At 31.1% G+C, this 19,264-nt stretch overlaps 2 protein-coding genes across 2 annotated transcripts in view; one reads left to right on the top strand and one right to left on the bottom strand.

Annotated features, from left to right (window-relative positions):
* Positions 1-8,230, top strand: part of LOC106470480 (RNA-binding motif, single-stranded-interacting protein 3-like) — a 29,634-nt gene extending 21,404 nt beyond the window's left edge. Inside the window, exons 12-13 of the mRNA XM_022399090.1 lie at positions 564-647; positions 1,348-8,230. Coding sequence (XP_022254798.1) covers positions 564-632 — 69 coding nt within the window. The 3' untranslated portion in view covers positions 633-647; positions 1,348-8,230. The remainder of the gene's footprint in view (positions 1-563; positions 648-1,347) is intronic.
* A 1,996-nt stretch (positions 8,231-10,226) lies between these two features.
* LOC111088572 overlaps positions 10,227-19,264 on the bottom strand; it is a gene marked incomplete at its 5' end in the record, with an annotated part of 17,443 nt that continues 8,405 nt past the window's right edge. The window contains 3 exons of the mRNA XM_022399091.1: positions 10,227-13,727; positions 14,898-14,959; positions 18,166-18,255. Coding sequence (XP_022254799.1) covers positions 13,211-13,727; positions 14,898-14,959; positions 18,166-18,255 — 669 coding nt within the window. The remainder of the gene's footprint in view (positions 13,728-14,897; positions 14,960-18,165; positions 18,256-19,264) is intronic.

A 19,264-nucleotide genomic window follows, 5' to 3' on the forward strand; every position in this document is an offset into this window, starting at 1 on the left:
GGTTAGGCTGGTATATATATAAGAGGGGAAAACGTGATGCGGCGGGTAGGCAATAATGAGTAGATAGTGAGTAATTGAACTGCAGTCAGAAGTATTATTGACGTTCGTTTGTTTAGCGCGATTGTTGAAGTTGTGTATATCGGTAAAGTTATATTAGGAAAGAATAAACCAGTTTTATTAAGTAAAGACTTGTGTTGTTAAAATTTCGTCGGAACGAAGTTACGGAAAAATCAATTAACAAACGGAGACGTAACATTATGTTTATAGAGAAATCTTTAAAACCAGTTATTTCTAAATTATAAAGGGAAATTTTCATAGAGAAAAATTATAATAAAACTAATATTACAAAAAATATATTTATATATTTTCTTAATGTTTCACAAGTTGGATTGTATTGTCAAATATTTAAATGCATTGTGTGAAGTTGTTAAAAGTTCATACATACAGCTATTTCTATCAGAGTTAACATGAAGTAGGGTATCACCTGTGTGTGGAGAATATTTTTTACAGGTATTTTTATAAAAGAGTTTTCACTGACTGGTACTGATTAATTTTTATTCTAGGACCCAAGTCTGACTGGCAGCTTGTCTGAAGACCAACATAACACACTTCCAACTTACAGTCCTAATTAAGCTACTTAAATATTGGTGAGTAACTATGTTTTTTATAAAGAATGCTTAATTCTGGGAAGCTGGAAGATCCCTTGAAATGAACACTTAAACAAACTGTATTCTTTCTTTTGCCCTCAGTGGTAAGTGTATAACATTAAAATCCAGGTTTCAGTACCTGTGTTGGGCACAGTAAACAGCTGTATAGGTTTGTGATTATTTAACTAAGGAAATGCATTATGCTAATATTATAATAGTTAGGTAAACAATGATTTATAAGCATAAGGAAAAGTATTACTGATGGTGGAACATACTACATTACATGTTTCCACAGAAGATTGGTCCATCGAAACATTTAATGTACTATGTTCCACCATTAATAAAACTTTTCTTTATGCTTATAAATCATTGTTTGCCTACCTATTAATAGTTTTGTGCTTAACGACAAACAAACAGACTATTTTTTTAATTGAATATGTTTTATATGGTTTGGGAGTTATATTGTGGTTCTGCAAAAAAAAAAAAGTATTTTCCTTTAGCTGCTCCGTATGTTAAGGAGTTTTAGTACATTGAAAGGAAAATATAAGGAATGATAAATTTACACTGACCCGTACCAGTTTCTGTTCTAATTTTACTGTAAGATACAAAAAATGCATAAAAATATTTGAATGAAATCTCTAGTTTCACTTCACTGTTATTTGTTACATTATGTTTAGTGAAACTTTTTTTTTTTCTTCAGATTTAATCTGAATCAAGATGCCTGTTTGGATGACAACCAGCATTGGCAAAGATGCCAAGAAGGTATCCTAACTCTTGTGTTTGGCAACTGTTGCTATCCTTTTTCTCCTTTTATTTAAAAAAAAAATATTTTACAGAAGAAAATTTTGTCAAAGAGGAATCTTAAATTTTATTTTAAGTGCTGTTTTTGAAATGCTGAGAAAGCTTGTAACAGATTTTCACTCGTCATAAAATGTTGTTTTGTTATTTTTAACTTAATGATTGAGAGAGCAAATGTGAATAGACTTACAGTTGCTGTCGATAGCTCCATCTATGTGATGATTGAGTCAAAGTTCAGGTCAATTTTATTTTTGAATTTTAGATAAGATTGTTTTTTTAACTTGTCAATCACTTTTTTCTCGTAACTTAAAAAAATTTTTTCGTAGTATAGATAATTTTACAGGAGACTTAAAGATTCTATAAATTGATTTTTCTTGTTTGTTTATTTTTATTTTTGTTAAAATGATGTAAATTTGTCACAGTTGACAGCTTCAGACTTTAAGATCGTGAGTACAGGGAGGTTAGTCATTGTGGTCATTTTTACTGTATTATTATTTCATGTTGATTTTGTTGTTTTGTTTCAAGTGTTGTAAAGATTTTGAGCTCTTAGTTTTCAAAGTGCATGTCTTAAAGGGGAAAAAAATTCATTGTTATGTCTTTTGTTATTTGAAGCAATATGTGAAGACTAATGGTCCTGGTAAACATCCTAGGTTTAAATCCTTTACATATGCCTTTCTTTTCTTTCTATAATATTGGGAAATAAATTAATTGTTATGATTACTAGGTACTATAATTCCATAGGGCTAACTGGGAAATGTGTTTTCCTTGTGTAAGGCATTGGTTGGTGTTCAGAATATATCATTGGACTAGGATTTGTTTACAATGAATGTTAACACATAACATTGTCACTGGAAGTAAACACACACAAAAAAAAGTTGTTTCTTTAGAGATATAATGAGAAAACTAAAAAAAAGAGGGTTTTTTAATTTCCCATACTTTTTTGTTAAAGATAGGCTGAAAATTGCACTGGTAAAGGTCAGTTTTAAGCTGTATGTGAAAGTGGGTCTACTGCCACACTTAGTGTTGATTAAATACATGACTTGCCTTTAAACTCAACTGCTTGATATGTTGTGCCTTTATGTAAAAATGATGAGACAGAAATATTATTGAAACATCATTTTTAAGCAGGAATTTTTGAGGATATAATGGATGTCACTGCAAGTTTTTAGTAAGTTGTTGGCAAAATTTTAAAGCCATACATTGGGTTTGGATATGTATCAGTTTCAAGTTGTTATATAGCAATCAGCTGTTCCTTGCAAACCAAATTACAGTTGTATTTCTGTGTAAAGAGTTTCAGGACTATTATGTTAGAGACATTGTATAAATATGATTAATACCTTGAAAAACAAATTTTGTTTAATGTCACAAGAGTTGTACAGCAAAGAGTGATGGGATTGGGAATACCAATGAAACAGGATAGTTTTTTTTTTCAATAGGATTGGGAATACCAATGAAACAGGATAGTTTTTTTTTTTCAATAGGATTGGGAATACTTTTCAAACAAAAGTTTGTTTTTCAGTAGAAGAGGGAATGAAACAGTGGGGGTGAGAATTGGAATACTTGTCAAACAAAACTTTGTTTTTCAGTAGAAGAGGGAATGAAACAGTGGGGGTGAGAATTGGAATACTCATCAAACAAAAGTTTGTTTTTCAGTAGAAGAGAGAATGAAACAGTGGGGGTGAGATTGGGAATACTTGTCAAACAAAAGTTTGTTTTTCAGTGAAGAGGGAATGAAACAGTGGGGGTGAGATTGGGAATACTTGTCAAACACAAGTTTTATTTTTTATAGAAGGTGGACACTAAATAAAGTTGAGATTGGGAATACCAGTGAAATAGAAAATTTGTTTTCTCAATAGAAGGTAAACAGCAAATAGTGATAGTGGAATTGAGTATACTCATGAAACAGAAATGGATTTGTTTTAAAATAGACATTATACGGTAAAGACTGGTGAAATTTAAAAAGTCCATGAAACAGAAATGGATTTGTTTTAAAATAGACATTATACGGTAAAGACTGGTGAAATTTAAAAAGTCCATGAAACAGAAATGGATTTGTTTTAAAATAGACATTATACGGTAAAGACTGGTGAAATTTAAAAAGTCCATGAAACAGAAATGGATTTGTTTTAAAATAGACATTATATGGTAAAAACTGGTGAAATTTAAAAAGTCCATGAAACAGAAATGGATTTGTTTTCAAATAGACGTTATACAGTAAAGACTGATGAGAGTAAAAAGTCCATGAAACAGAAGTGAGCTTATAAAAACAAAAAGATTAAATTAAACTTGACTAGTTTTCTACTAAATAAGAAATATTCAGTCATTTCGACTACCTTTCAGTGACTGACTGGTTAGACTGTGAAAGTGTTACATTTCACTTATTGCAGTAGCTTGTCATTCTTGTTTCCTAAGATGCTGTTAACGAGGTCGAATGTGGAATACTTTCTACATAATTGTTTAAAGAAACATTACATCTATCACAGGCACTCCGAACCAGACAACTTCACTAATCACCACTGTCGTGTCATGCTAACTTAAGCATTTTGTTAGTGACAATTAGACAGAATTTAGCAATGTACACAACTTATCTGCATTGTATTTTTCCGTATACAAATACTGTTACAGTCATGCATTGATTTTGGTGCCCAAAGGATTGTAAAGTCATACAGATTATGTAAATATACATTAATTGTTAATGATGATACCACCTTTCCTTCTTGTTCTTCACATGTAATGTGATGGTTATCTGAACGTGTTTCACAGTATTTATAAAAGATGTAAACTGAAAACCAGAGATTGCTTGAATATGGTTGTAATACAAAAACAGAGTACATGACAAACTGTTTAGAGCTTTTATGTGGTTATTTACCAAACCATTTATTTAAAACAACTTGAAATGCTATTGTCATTTTAAGTTCTGACGAATGAAAATTACAACCATTTTCAACTTAAAACATTTATTTGAAATGTTAGAGATTAAACATATCTATTTTTATAATAATTATACATCATATAATAATAAACTTAAAATTCTCTCTATTTTCATAGTATTGTTGGGAATTTTTTTTATATATATATAAAAGTACTAAATGTCATGAATAGGAAGTTTTATTATTTTAAATTTTGGAAGATAATTTTTTTGGGGGAGGAGTCATAGTTCTGAGTTATGATCGTATAGAAATTGAAAAGGTTAAATTATGTACAAGTTTTATATAATGTATTAACACTAAACCTCATCCATCTGAGAACAACTCTAGTGTGGTTAGTAGGTGCTTTTAAACCAAGATGTAAAATTTTCTCTTAAGAAAGCCACCTGTAAAAAAAAGGGGATTCTTTTCTATCGTAGAATTATAAAAACGGATAGTAATTTTACAAAGTATTCTTCATGACTCTGTAAGTTATAGGAGTATTCTTCATGACTCTGTAAGTTATAGGGACTCTTTGTTAAAACAAAACCTTTCTCTTGTTTTTCATCCATTTTTTTAATTCATTGAGTAATGATAGGTCATTTGATTTTTTTAGTTCATTGAGTACTGATAGGTCATTTGATTTTTTTAGTTCATTGAGTACTGATAGGTCATTTGATTTTTTTAGTTCATTGAGTACTGATAGGTATTGATTTGATTTTTTTAGTTCATTGAGTACTGATAGATCATTTGATTTTTTAGTTCATTGAGTACTGATAGGTCGTATGATTTTTTTTAGTTCATTGAGTACTGATAGGTCGTAGGAAGCCTGTATATGGTACGTTTTATGTGAAGGAACTTATAAAGAAATTCCATGAGCGAAAATATCGTATCTCCTAATGAAATCATTGTTACAAGTAAGATAACACAGGATGGGATTATTAATCCAAAAGATGGGTATGAGAAAGAAAGATGACATATCTTTCAATTACTATCTAGTCTGCTTTAAATTGTGGACAGATATTTTGCTATATAATGGGAATCTTAAAACAGAGGGAGACATCCAAGCAGCCAGAAGGAGATAGTTAAGCTTAAAATTTTTAACAGTACAGAGATAAGTAAGAAGCCTTTTCGAAAAAAATTTTGTTATTATTAGAATCGGCAAAGAACTCCTAGTTTACTCAACACACAAATTCAGTGTGAAAGGTCAAAGTTGGGCAAAATATCCTTGCTTTAGTATTTTCCAGCATCTACATGTGTCATTACTTTGTAAAATGTCTTATTAAAAAAACACTTATCAGACTAGTAAATACGTGCTCGTAAATTTTCTTGTTCCCGCCACTGAGAATGCTCAGAAACAAGTTTTCAGATCTTCTGACAGTTAATATGCTATCTAATTAACTGTCTTTGCCCACAAGTAGTTCTTAGTAACTGAAAATCCTGATGCATTTTGTGTTCCTTTATTAAATTTTGTTCTTGAATTCTCCTATTTGTCACCTTTCGATTTCCACGATAGGTAATGTACGTGTATGTTTGTTTTATCCATGCCTGAAGTGTGAAACCCAACCAGTGGTTTTAATTATCTTGTACGTTCGATTTTATTGAGTGAGTTATAAGGAATGTTGAACTTTTACTCTTGATGTATTTAACAAAGTTTTCATTGAAAAATATGAAGATCATATACTACAGAACATTATAAGCTAAATTCCAGTGTAGTGTTGTCCTTCAAGTTATGGAAGTGAGACAGTCAATATTAGAAACAGCGTGTTATTTATTAGAATTGGATAATAATTAACTACTTGTATTAAACTGTTTAAACAAGGAAAGATAGATTTGATTTTATACAGTTTATCATAAAAAAAATTTAGTTTGTAACAGATTTATACAAAAATGTTATGTATAATATTTTGTAAATTTTAAGACTTGTGTTTCTGTATAAGATCTTTTAACTGTATTTTATATGACTACAAATTAATTGAAGTTTATGTCTTAAGACACAGATCATTCCTTTTGATTTTTTTCTGTTACTCTGAGATGACCATTGTATGATTGGCTGAGCTTGAAACTTGGCTTTGTGAACAAGCTTGCTTTAATGAAAGATATTTTGTTAATATTTCAAAACTTTGGTGTGACCCAAGTCTGTAAGTTTACACTTTGTGTTTCACATCTTTTACAGCCTCTTGTCTTGCACTGAACAAAATTTCTTTGATATTTTTGTTATATGTCAATGGTGTAACAAATTGGTATACTAAACATTTCCATCAGCTGGTTCTAGTCATCAAAAATGAGGATTTTTAGATTCAGAAAGTCTCACAAAACTGTATGTTAAAAGCTGCTACATGTGTAAGATTTGAACTAGCCAGCTAAATCTGTATCTTTTAACATTCCTGATGGTTTAGATTTTCCAATTTCATGTTCATGAGAAAAACAACAAAACCCTGATTGATTAAACATTTAAAAAGTTCAGTTTCAAAATATGAGACTTCTGAGTTGTACAAATGTTGTACTCTCCTCAGTGAGTTTTTTTTTTTTTTTATGTAACTCAACTTTGATGCTCAAGTCTCTTATTCCTGTGTTTATGTAAAGAATTTCAGCTGGATGTTCTAGCAACCAATAAGTGGGTAATAAAACTGGCTTAGCGAAATGTTTAACAAGATAGTGGCAAAACGATTAAATTATCACATTCTTTTTCAATCTAGCCAGTAAGCAAAAACGTTTTAATGGTTATAAAATACAGTTTTGGAGTCCAAAAATAATTTATGTTTTTATGTATACAAATAAATCTTTCTACCCTATTATTTAAAAAAAAAGGTATTTTTTGAAATGAGAAAGATTTTGATTGTCCTTTTATTTTGTGTGTATGTATTGTGTAACAAAGAGCATAGGATACAAAGCAGTATCTTTTAAGATTTTTTATGGGAGAAAAAAAAAGACTGCCTTATTTCAGAGCATGAAAGTTATCGAGAATATTGTAAGTTATTGAGGCAGTTTTTGATGTGTTTCTAATAACCTTGTATGTGCATCGCTGTAAGACCATGTGTTCCAGCTTAGCTCCAACTTAAGTATGACAGTAAAATATGGACAAAAAAAGGTGAAAGGGGAGTGTAGAATAAGATGGTTAAAGAATCTTAGTATGAATGTTGGATTTTCCTGGCAAATAGCCACACCACCAAAGGAAAACTTATTTCCATACATAAGTACCGAATGTGTGGTGAGTTTTTTCCCCTTAGTTTTCGATTGCCAGTTGTTCATCAAGACAAGGAAGAATGTGCTAGCTTGAAACTTACTTGAAATTTTTTCTAAGGGAAGCTTTTACTGTTACATCCGTAGAAAAAACTTCTCCGTAATGACAAAATAAAACACCTAGGTTGAACTTGAGAGTTGAAGAGTACCAAGTGTAAGTCATGAAGTTTTTTTCTAGAAGCTATCAGTAAATATGTGCAAGAAGGAGAAATCAGATAATCTTCAACTAATTTAAAAAGTCTTGCAAGAAGAAGTGCTTGGAGAATTCTGTACTGAAAACTCATAAAAAGTTCATTTCCAATAATTTATAGAAGTTTGTTTACAGAATTTAAATGAGGATTGTTGTCTTGATTTGAGTTTCTCGGAGATTCATCAGCACCAAAAAATTAATGAACATGAATTAAATGAACAGAAAAATATAAATGAAAGGAGGGAAGTTTTTGTACAGCTGTTGAATAATAACACCAAACATTAAGGGAATTTAAAGCTTGAAAACAGTGCCTAAGGGCTGCCAATTAGCAAGCCCTCACTTCTCCTTCCACTGGAAAAAAACAAAACAATTAAACAATGGTGACTTTGATTTTTTTCATGCAGAAATGTGAAAAACCAACCAATAAAATTTATTATTTGAAACAACTTTCATTGCAGTCTCTCTTTCTCTTCCTAATTTGTGTCAAAATAAATCTCCTATTCTTTATTAGGAGGGCACTTCAAGTAACCCTGCCATCATCTTTTGCACTTGTATGCAGCTCTTACTCATCTAAACTGTTTAATAAGCTCATAATTTTCTCATGTACAGTGTTCAAAAGCCAGTTTCTAAAGGAATTGCACAAAGAAGCTGTGTGTATTAGCATAATTGGTACAAATAATCTATCAAATCTGAGGCACGGGTGACCAGAATTATTGAGAACAATAATTAAAAGAATGTAACGTTCACAACTATGAAAAATAAGTTATATGTTGTGTACAATCATATTATAACAGCTTCATAAAAAAAACAAATTCTAATGATAATTTTGATTTGTTTCTTTGCACTGTTTCTAAATTCACCTCTCCCAGGTACTTTGGCAATATGCCCTGCCTGGCTCATGATGCTTGTCTACAGAAAAGTCCAATTGATTTATACACATCATGTAAGGATATAAGGTTCATCTGCCCATCACCTGTAGGAAAAAGTGAATGTTATTTTAAAAGCTTTACTTTTATTAATCTTTGGGCAACTCCTTTATGTACAAGCCTAGTAGTCCTACAACAGTCTGTAGTTCCTTAGATTCCTCACCCAAATTTACTGATAAAAATTATCGTTCTGTTTATTTTTGTGACCTTTAGAAAGATATACAATATCAATAAGTCCAATATCTTTAGAGTTGTAAGTATGAAGAAAGCTAATGATAAGAATTGTTTCTGTGGGAATGACAGTTTAGTAAAAAGTTTTGTTAACATTAATTTCCTGGTGTTCAGTGGCATTCTTGTGTTGATTACAGGTGTTCATAATAAAAAATAAAGAATCTTGAAGAATGAATCTATGTTTCAAATGGACAGCAACTGCCTGTTGTAGAAACCTACAAATGTAGAGGACGACGTTTCGAAAGTCTTCCACCTTTCGTCTTCAGGTGGAAGACTTTCGAAACGTTGTCCTTTACATTTGTAGGTTTCTACAACAGGCAGTTGAAACTTAGATTCATTACGAATACTCTGCCTAAACAACCCATCAAAGATAATCTTCTTGTAGTACGACTTAATGTAATTATTATCTTTATCATAGGTAAGGAATTCACCAATAAATATATACATTTCCTATAGATATTTTAACATGCATGTTATTGGCCAACTTACACCTACAATGGCTGAACTTCAGGATGTAAAAATAAGTTATTATGCATACACAATAATTTCTCTTCCTTTAATCATTGTAAGAAACTTCTGATTTGGAAGTTCTAATTCTGTTTAAGGAGAAAAAAAAATTAATAGTTTGTCATTAAACTATGCATTAGTTTGAAGTGAAAGTTAAAGGCATATTACAATTAGTTAAATAATTACATGACTAGAGGATAAAGAAAAAAGTATTTTTCTTTCACTTTTGTGTAAGATGCTATTTATATGCCATTTTACTGTCCTATATATTTATTTACAAGGACGTGAAACAAGTTTTGAGTTACTTAATGTGTTCAAAAGTCAGTTACGTGTGACATCCTCTATTGCTGCAAAAAATAAAATATGAAGGAAGATTTAAGAAATATGAATTATGGTAAAAGTAAATACAAAACATCAATTCAATTATTAAAACATGTTCCATAAGTATTTTTTAAAAATTGCATGTGATTCAAGTGCCCTCTTGTGACTAATGAATTAATTAAATAATTTTTTTGATATTTCTTTAAATGGTTTTCTAATGATAATTAATTTTTTAAGTCTTAAATTCAACTATATTGTTGCTAATACCTTTACGGTGGGAAATCAAATCAGTGTGATTTCTTAACCATATCTGAACATAATTACTGATTGTGATTCTAACCTCATCTCTAAACAATGGATGAATAGTTTCAAACTTTTAAACAATAGCCAGGTTAAAGCACTATGCCAATTAAAATCAGAAAAAAAAATTACAAGTATATTACTTTTATTTCTGTATACCAAATCCTCTATCAAAAATATAAAAAAAACTTATATTAAGGCAATGTAATATCAAACTATTTACACATGCACAATAACATAATGAAAAAAAAATTCTTTCAAAAGTCGTGTATTTTGTGGATATCAAACGCATGATTCAATATTTTCAACCTATGATTTACAATTCTTCTGTAAGAAAGTACAAAACAGTTAATACTTCTTATCTTAAGGAAATGACTACAGTATACAATTGTACAATATGCTGGTTATTATATAAAACTAACATTTTTGAATAGGGACATTAGTATTATAAGAGAAGAAGATGGCTTTAGTAAAAACCCATAGAAAAGTTAGTAGATTCTGGGGTTGAGAAAGTTATATTTCACTTGAGATTGTACAAGGCACTATTCTAGGACCTGACATGCAAGACATTTTTTCTGGATTGATATAATGACAAACTAGGACAATATGTTAACACAACTTTTTTTGGGTTGATGCACTGAAAGACTGGGACTCAACATGTTAACATTTTTACTAATGCATTGAGAGACCAAGAGTCAATACCTTAAAATTTTTTCAGGGTTGGCAATTGACATATTGAGAAAGTAGGACAATATGTTAACACGTGACACCTTTTGTGGGTTGATGTACTGAGACACAACATGTTAATACAATTTTTTTTTCCAGGTTGCTATGTTCAGATACTAAGACCCTGAGAGTCTGCACCTCTTTATGAGCAAAAAACCACATAGAAAGGAATATGTGGCTGCCATAGCTCCAAGAGCAAAGAACCTAGAAACCTGAAATTGTGCATCCATACTAACTGGACCCTGAGGGTGTGCACCTAGGTATTACTTATCCGTGTGCATGCTCATCTTTTTAATGAGGCAAGCTAGCTGCATGTCTTGTGTTAATGGTTAGAGAGTGTTTGTCAGTTTTTAACCAAAGAGCTTTTGAATATCTAAGAGGTATTATAGCTTCGTTTTGAGTTTACATACTGATTAACTATATTACAAGTTCCAGCTGTTATAGTAAAATTTGTTTTCACAACAGTTGTGTACTTAAGAATGTTCACACCAGCAATCAAAATGTCATACCCATTCTAAAAACAAATCTTACTTACTGTAAAATCTGTAACTTGTAATATAATATGACAGGTATTACGTGTTTATATACTGAACTGTATAAGTGAAGGTATCAATACTATCTATTAGTGGACTGATGTGGTTTTCACACAGGGCTGATTTACATATCCGTGTAAACTACAATGTGCAATTCTGTACAAGCATTATACTCACAAATCTAGTGTTATGACCATTATACAAGTCTAATTCAAAAAGTTAATTGTTACCACACCTAGCTTGGTTCAAGGTGATCTTTAAGTTACCATTGTTAATTCTATGTTTTCCAACATATTTAAACACGCTAACTCAACTTTAACAAAGTGTTTTAGTGCACATACTACACTATTCCTTGGATGAAGCAGACACTTGTATTTAAGGAAATGTTAATTACAGAGAAATACACATGTATATATAAATATGGCCAAGCAACGTTTTGACCTTCTACTTAGGTCATCATCACGCAATAATGATAATTTGACACATTAGAGAATACAAGATTAAAATAATGTTCTAGTTGTGTGAAGCGAGAACAACAATAAAAGTAACCAACAGTATTATTTTCTCTTGCCTGATGATGACTTAAGTGGAAGGTTGAAACGCTGCATGGCCATATATATATATGTGTGTGTGTATTCCTCAAGTTAGAAACAATGAAGTACAATGTTTTTTTGCGATTACGTAATTCCTTTATGAAGGTATTTTGTTACTAAAAAATTCACAACCATGTATTGATTGCAATGTACAATCCTACACACAAAAATGTAATAATCACAACCGAAAGTAACAAAAGCTATTTTTTAGCTATGACTAGACCATCAAGGTGCATTAAAATGTGAGATTGAAAAGGAAAATTCCTACTGGTAATTAGTGCTTTTCTTAAACTTAGTATTTTATTATGATGTTTTCTCATGTACTAGCCTTCATATATTCTGGGCACTAGTATTATGGATGCCAGTAACTTATTCATCTATTTTAACGAGTCACATTTAGTATAATAAACTCACATTCAACATGGAGGTAGGTAAGTACATACGATGAGAGCTACTGGCCAGGACAATGCTACACGTTCTTGAAGATGTGATTGTAATAAGGAAAACCTTGTTGGATAATACAGTATAACTTTAACTTAGAATGAAGTACCTTAAATCAAAGGAATAGCATGTACTTCTAGTAAGCCTGAATTTTTTACCCTAAAATTTTACTTTATAATGCATGTTTTCAAAGATCTTACCAGTCACATTATTAGCATGTAAAATCATCAGTTTTTTTCAGATGAGACCCTTTTTTTTTTAATGGATGCATACTATGTGAGTAATTTGGTGTTGCTGTAGCTATTTAGTCTTAATTAACCATATTTACAAAAAAGAAAGCAAATTTTTAAATCCAAACAGCAGCAAAATCTAAAGTTTATCTATTTTTGTAAAAGGAATTGTTCTAAGAAGTAACCTATAAATTAATGAAAGCAGTTTTCTATATAACAAACTGACAAGATGTACGTAACGTCATAAATCAATATACACAAGAAATCTAAAATCTATAAAATCAATTGATATACTGAAAACTACTCAATTTTTGGTTAGGTAACACCTTATTTAACAAACTTACATACAGAAACAATGGACAAAATGTTGATGATTCTAACTTTATGACGATCACAAGCACCAAAGGTGAAGTCTGTAAGCTATTATAGCAAAGTTCACAATTACCAATTCTTCTTACCTGTGCTACAGAATCATGTATTTCTTGGATTTCCATTTTCAACCTCTTCTAAATAACAAAACCTAAACCACTGTTTGGAGTATTATTTCATTGTAGTGACTCAATACAACCTCTTAATGTATATTTTTGACATTTTTTAGAATGTGTTACACTACACATTTTAGTATCCTACTCTGGTGCCTTGATGAGACCTGACTGAAGAGTACTTTAATGAAGGACTCTTTTCTAAACTATAATGAGGAGTTAGTTGCCTGTCCAAGTAGCCAATATTTTGCACAGTCCATCGTTCAGAGGCTTCATACACATTTGGCTGAACAGTACTGTGATGGTGGTGATCATAATTGGATGGAGAAGGCTTTGTTGCCCGAGAAACTTGTGCTGGAATACAAGTACTATGAAAACTTGTGTTGGTGGGCAAAAATTTTGGTTGCATTTCACCAATCCTACAGTATGCAGAAGCACTCCTGTCCCTTCTGAAATTGGAAGTTGGACTTGCAAGTTGTCTCGGTGGCTCAGTGTGATGCCTTAGGTGCAAAGACTGCAATTGTTGATGGCCTTTGGAATGGAATTGTTGATAGTCTTTGGATTGTAATTGTTGCTCTTGTTGGAGCTGGTTTTGCACTTCTTTGTGACTGTTGTAATGATTGACCATTACAGGGTCCAATTGAGTATAAATTCTGAAAAGTGAAATATTGAACCCTTGTGAAAAACAAGTATTCACTGTATATAAATTAACAAAATAGATACAGATAACGTTTTAATGGGAACTAAGATTAAAGAGTAATAAACATTCACACTTCCTTACTAGGCTTAAGTAAGATTGGTTACAAAATACCTAAAATGACTGTAATATTGGGCCAAAGAGTATTTTTGAAAATGAAAATTTTTGAAACCACTTTTTAACTGTTTAATAAGTTATGAAATATTCTATAAAAGCTGTGTCATTAGAAGCTAACATGAATTAACTAATCACCTCTAATATTAAAAATAATAGATACCGAACTGTTATAAATACATCATCAATATACATTTAAAAACTTCAGAAAATTATATTCCTTGCACTTATGTAAAAAAACAAATTAACAAACTTTTGCCATCCAAACTTCTTTACAAATATGAAAATTTATTTTTAGAGCTCACATAAATATACATATTTAAAGGGTTATTAGAAATAATAATTATAACTAACCATTAACTTTTAGGAATCTGAGTTTTAATTAATAATTAGTGCTAATTAAATATATAATTATATAGAAAATGTAATGAGAGCAATTTGCAATAGAAATGTCTTTTGAAACATTAAGTAAAGTTTTGTAATTCTGAAAATAAAAACAATTTTTGGCAAGTATTTTTAAACACTTTATCAATTTTTCTCCAAACACATTTGTAATGGCATTCACTCTACTAATAATTATATTATAAACTGTTAAAGTTCAACCTGTATACCATAATTACACAATGAATAATCAAACCATCATATACAGTAATTACTGAAGCTAAGTTCACCAATCAAGACTAACAGAGTTCAAATTAAGAATTCATCATTTCTCTGCTAATAAGGCCATTTCTTGGTTGGAATATGGTCTTGTGTTTTGAGTTTAACACTCAATACTACCTTAAAAATAAATTAGTTAAGTAATGTTATGAAATTATGACAAGAACAAAAAAAAAGCATCTTATACTAACCACCAAAAGAATTAGAGAGAAGTGCAGTCCATGATAAAATAAAATATCTCAAGGGGAAAAATACAAGGCAACTAAAATACATACCAAAAAATTGATTTTAACAGTTCTCAAGCAAAGTATTTCAGAACTTATAAAACCATATGATTGAAAATTTGGCTTACGTGTCTTCTGTGGATGTTTCCAACCAACACGACCTGTTGTGGAGCACGTCAGTTGCGTCCCTCTGAAAAGTCATAGTTATTTTCTTTTATCTTAAAAAAACGAGTGTTTTCAGTAGAAAAATGATAATCAGGCAGTGTTTTTAACATGTTGAGTGAGTTCTCTGTGAATATCTTGTGCCATTTTTGTTTGGTTTTGAGATAAGATGATGTTATTGAGCTTCATGCAGAGTCCTTCTCAATGAAACCCAGAAAAACAACAGGAGAAATCCACAGAAAGATAGCAATTAGGCAGTGTGTTCATCATGTCAACTGAGTTCTCTGTGGGCATCTCCCGCTGTGGTAATTAAAGTTTCTACGTATATAAATATCGCATTAAATTTACCAGTTGTTATAAAAAACGAACCTAAAACATGGAGAGTTACACTAGAGTTCCACTTTTCTTTTATCTAAAACTACTTGATGTTTGTTAGTTGGAATGCTTTTCCTAAAAATATCTAAATGACATTCTACACACCTTAGTATTACGGTAAATAGCAGCCTGTGAAGCTATTACTGTGTTGAAATATGATGAAAAAATTCAGAGGCATTGCTAGGCACTGGCACATGGGCCCATTACCTGATTCTATTTGACAGTGGCCCTGAATTTCCAGTTGGTGTCTTTAAAAATCAAAATAGAAAACCATGATTGATATCATTCTGAAACGTCACAAATTCCTGTGAGTTCTGGAACTCAGCGGAAAAACATCAAAAGTAGCAGCCTTCAGTACAAGAAACGGCAAAGGTGGAGCCTTACTCTTCTTGTGCAAAAAGGAGAGTCATCACTGGTAAAACCAGGCTTTTATGTCATCAAGTTGCATTTCTGCGGTGTGTAGAAAAAGACTGTAACTTAGAAGAACAACCTGGAAACGTGACGAAAGTTCTTTGATTTTATGTAAAGACGAATTTCAACTGTTCAAGAGGTCTTCTTGTTGAACAAAACATTTGTCATTTAACTATGTATATCTGTGTGCTTTATTTTACAATCTCACGAATACGAACAATCAAATATTCGTGCAATTCATACGCATCATTGGTTAAAGCGGTTTTGTGTTGTCAATGTCAACCTGGGTTGAAGTGATGAATTTTTGTCTCTGCAAAGTGCATTTCATCACCATGATTTTGAAGTGCTTATGTGAAAGGTACTGTTTAATTCTGTGTTTTATGAACAATTGATGTGGTATTTCTTGCAATTTATTTCTAGCTAAACCTTTTTATGAATCTCGTATTTGTTTTGTACAACTTCATTATTTGATATGAATCTATAAGCTCATTTTAAGTGTGAAATTTTGAGTTAGGGAGCTTAGTATTTTGAAGGTATTTTGGCAAGCCTTCTTATTGGTTGATAATTGTTGGTTGGTTAATAACAGGATTAGTGCATAGTGTTGGCAAATTAATAAATTAGTGTTGATAAAATAAGTGTTGGTAAAACTAGTTGAGGACAAAATTATTCTATCCTTGTTTAGATCAGGTGCTTTCTAAACTTGACCACTGGTTCTCTAGCATTAAAACAGACCTAATGATGGGAATTCAGGCATGCAGTCTGCTCTCACGAAACTTTCTCTCTGTAGAGGACTTAACCACACACGATAAACACTACAAAACAGAACTAAGACCCAAAGAATTACTCATTGCTAAACATTATTTAGCCCATAAACACAAGAATGGCCAAAATCTCAACATGGAAGATGCATATCCAGTGTTCAGACCACCTCATGTTTTCAACCCTAAAAAAAAGTGGTACACGTTGCAATAACTATCTCAGTGAGTAGCTGTAGCTGTGAAAGATCATTCACTGTTCTTGAGAAGTTAAATGGGACAAGCTAGACTAAGGCACCTTGCACTGCTTTCAACTGAAAAAAATGTGCCAAAATCTATGACCGAGGATGCCGTCATTGACCGCTTTGTTAAAAGACAAAATATTACGTATACACTGATGCTTCTCGATTAATTTTTTGGCAAACATTTTATATTATTATATAAATATGAAAGAAAGTTTAATAATTAAAACCACGATGTCTAATTATGGGTTTTTACAGGATCATTTTTGGATTTGTAAATTTAAAGATACTATGTGACTGTTTAAATTCACTTAACATACTGAATTGTTTAAATTCGGTGACGAGGAACCCACTTTGAGACTAATAATAGCTGGAGACAGCTTGAATGGGTAATGAAGAAAAACTTTATAAGTTTAACATAACAGCAAATGTACAAGTAATTTACACTGAGACAGATATACAGTATTGAACAAAGAAGTCACATGACCGGAACTGTTGGGAAACTTAGAAGAGGTATCTAGGCACCCCGGGGTGTTGGTTTAGAGTAGGGTTGTTTTGTTCAATTAAGACGGATTCCTTGATTTTTCATTTGTTTATGTTGGGTTCTTTGTTTAAAATGACTGTGTTTTTAAATCAAGGAATCCGTCTGTATATATATATATCTGTGTCAGTGTAAATTACTTGTACCTGATGATGACAAAACATTGTCCAAACGTTGTACATTTGCTGTTATGTTAAACTTATATTAAAGTTTTTCTTCATTACCCATTCAAGCCGTCTCCAACCATTATTATACTGAATTGTTTGTTTCCTCTTACCGGTGTAGTTCAATACATCATTCGTATCTCTTTGTATTTTGTGTTCTGCAAAATGTTGAAATACCTAATTACTCTTGGGGAGGGGACATGGGCCCAAGCCATGCATCTTTGAAGTAACTAACGACACCTGTGACAAAATTAGAATGAAAATTAAAAATGTTTTTGTTTTGCGTGTGTATATGTATGTATGTATATATATCCATATCTTCATGACACTACAAAATAAGGTAATATAAAACAAGTTATGGCTTTAATTAATCTATAAGCATATTTATCTGAAAAGTGTATAACATTTAGCCTTATATACTTGACATTTGAAACCGTTGGTACTTGGTGAAACTCCATAATTACAGAATTGAGGAAAAACAAGACAATTGTACGTTTCAAATATGTCGTTTATTATAACCATGGTTTTGCCAGTAAAGACATCATCATCACCTGATGATGCCTTTACTGGCAAAACCATTCCTCAATTGTGCAACAAACATCAGTTTTATTAGCATCCTTAAGCAGTGTACCAAATAAAATATAACGTTTGAAATAAATTCTGTTATATTTAACAATATAAGTGCTTTTAAAGTCGTTATGAGCTACAAAAATTAGACAGTGAAAAAAAATTTCAACACAGGATACCTGTTCACTAAAAGCTGACTTGACATTAGGGAAGCGAAGGCTCTGTGCACGTTGAATCAATGCTGGATGGGAATGGTGGGATGTAAACACCTGCAAACATATAAGGTGCAAATGGTGCAAATTAAAGATTTAAAAGAGTGCAAGCACAAAATGCAATTTTATTAAAACTTTTTTATGTTGACCCCAATGTAATGAAATAACACCATCACAGTATACCATGGCACACCCATTGTTTCAAGGGGGTAAAAAATTTTCTTGATCAGCTAATTCAGAGTAATTCTACACTACTTTCTTTACTCTTACAACTATAACACTACTTATCAATAACATTTATATGCTATGGACCTATCATCACGTAGACAAGCTAAGCATAAGTCCTCATGAGAAGTAAACCAAGATAATTAAGGTTTAATACTGAAGTATATACTTACAAATAGATTAAAGATATAAATCATGGGATGATTATATATATATTAACTAAATAATATATCAGGTGAGTCCTGAAAGACTTTGCTTTATTTTAAGACCAGCAGAATGTATTATGATGAGGATGACAGTTGTGTAAGTTTTCACACAGATGTATTCAAGAAGTAAAGCCAACATTTAATGGTACACAGTAAATATTTTAAAATAAGACTGTCCCCAGTCTCAAAATACAATTATTCTAAATAACAATTTTACTGAATAAAGATAAAATACTGTGAAACTGGGAACAGTCTCATTTTTAAATATTTATTGTGTATTATTAAATGTTAGCTTTATTTCTTTAATACATCAGCAGAATGTATATTAATGATACTGATTAGTACAAAAAAGTTTGATACTTTAAGAAAACAACATAATTGCTATAGCATCAAATCATCAATGAATCCAGTCTACTCACCAAGTGGTAACAAATTCAATAGATAAAAATTAATATACATTTAATAAAGGAACTGACAATTGCGTTTTTAATCCACCAAATAACATATATCAATGATTTGCTTAGAAAGAATTATTTAACTAAAATAATATGTGGAACCATAAATAATACTTAACGTTATACTAGTACACTAAGTTAAAAACATTTTATTAGGTCCTTCTACTATAGTACGTAGGG

This window comes from Limulus polyphemus, unplaced genomic scaffold, assembly GCF_000517525.1.
Source record: "Limulus polyphemus unplaced genomic scaffold, Limulus_polyphemus-2.1.2 Scaffold4030, whole genome shotgun sequence".
Lineage (NCBI taxonomy): Eukaryota > Metazoa > Arthropoda > Merostomata > Xiphosura > Limulidae > Limulus > Limulus polyphemus.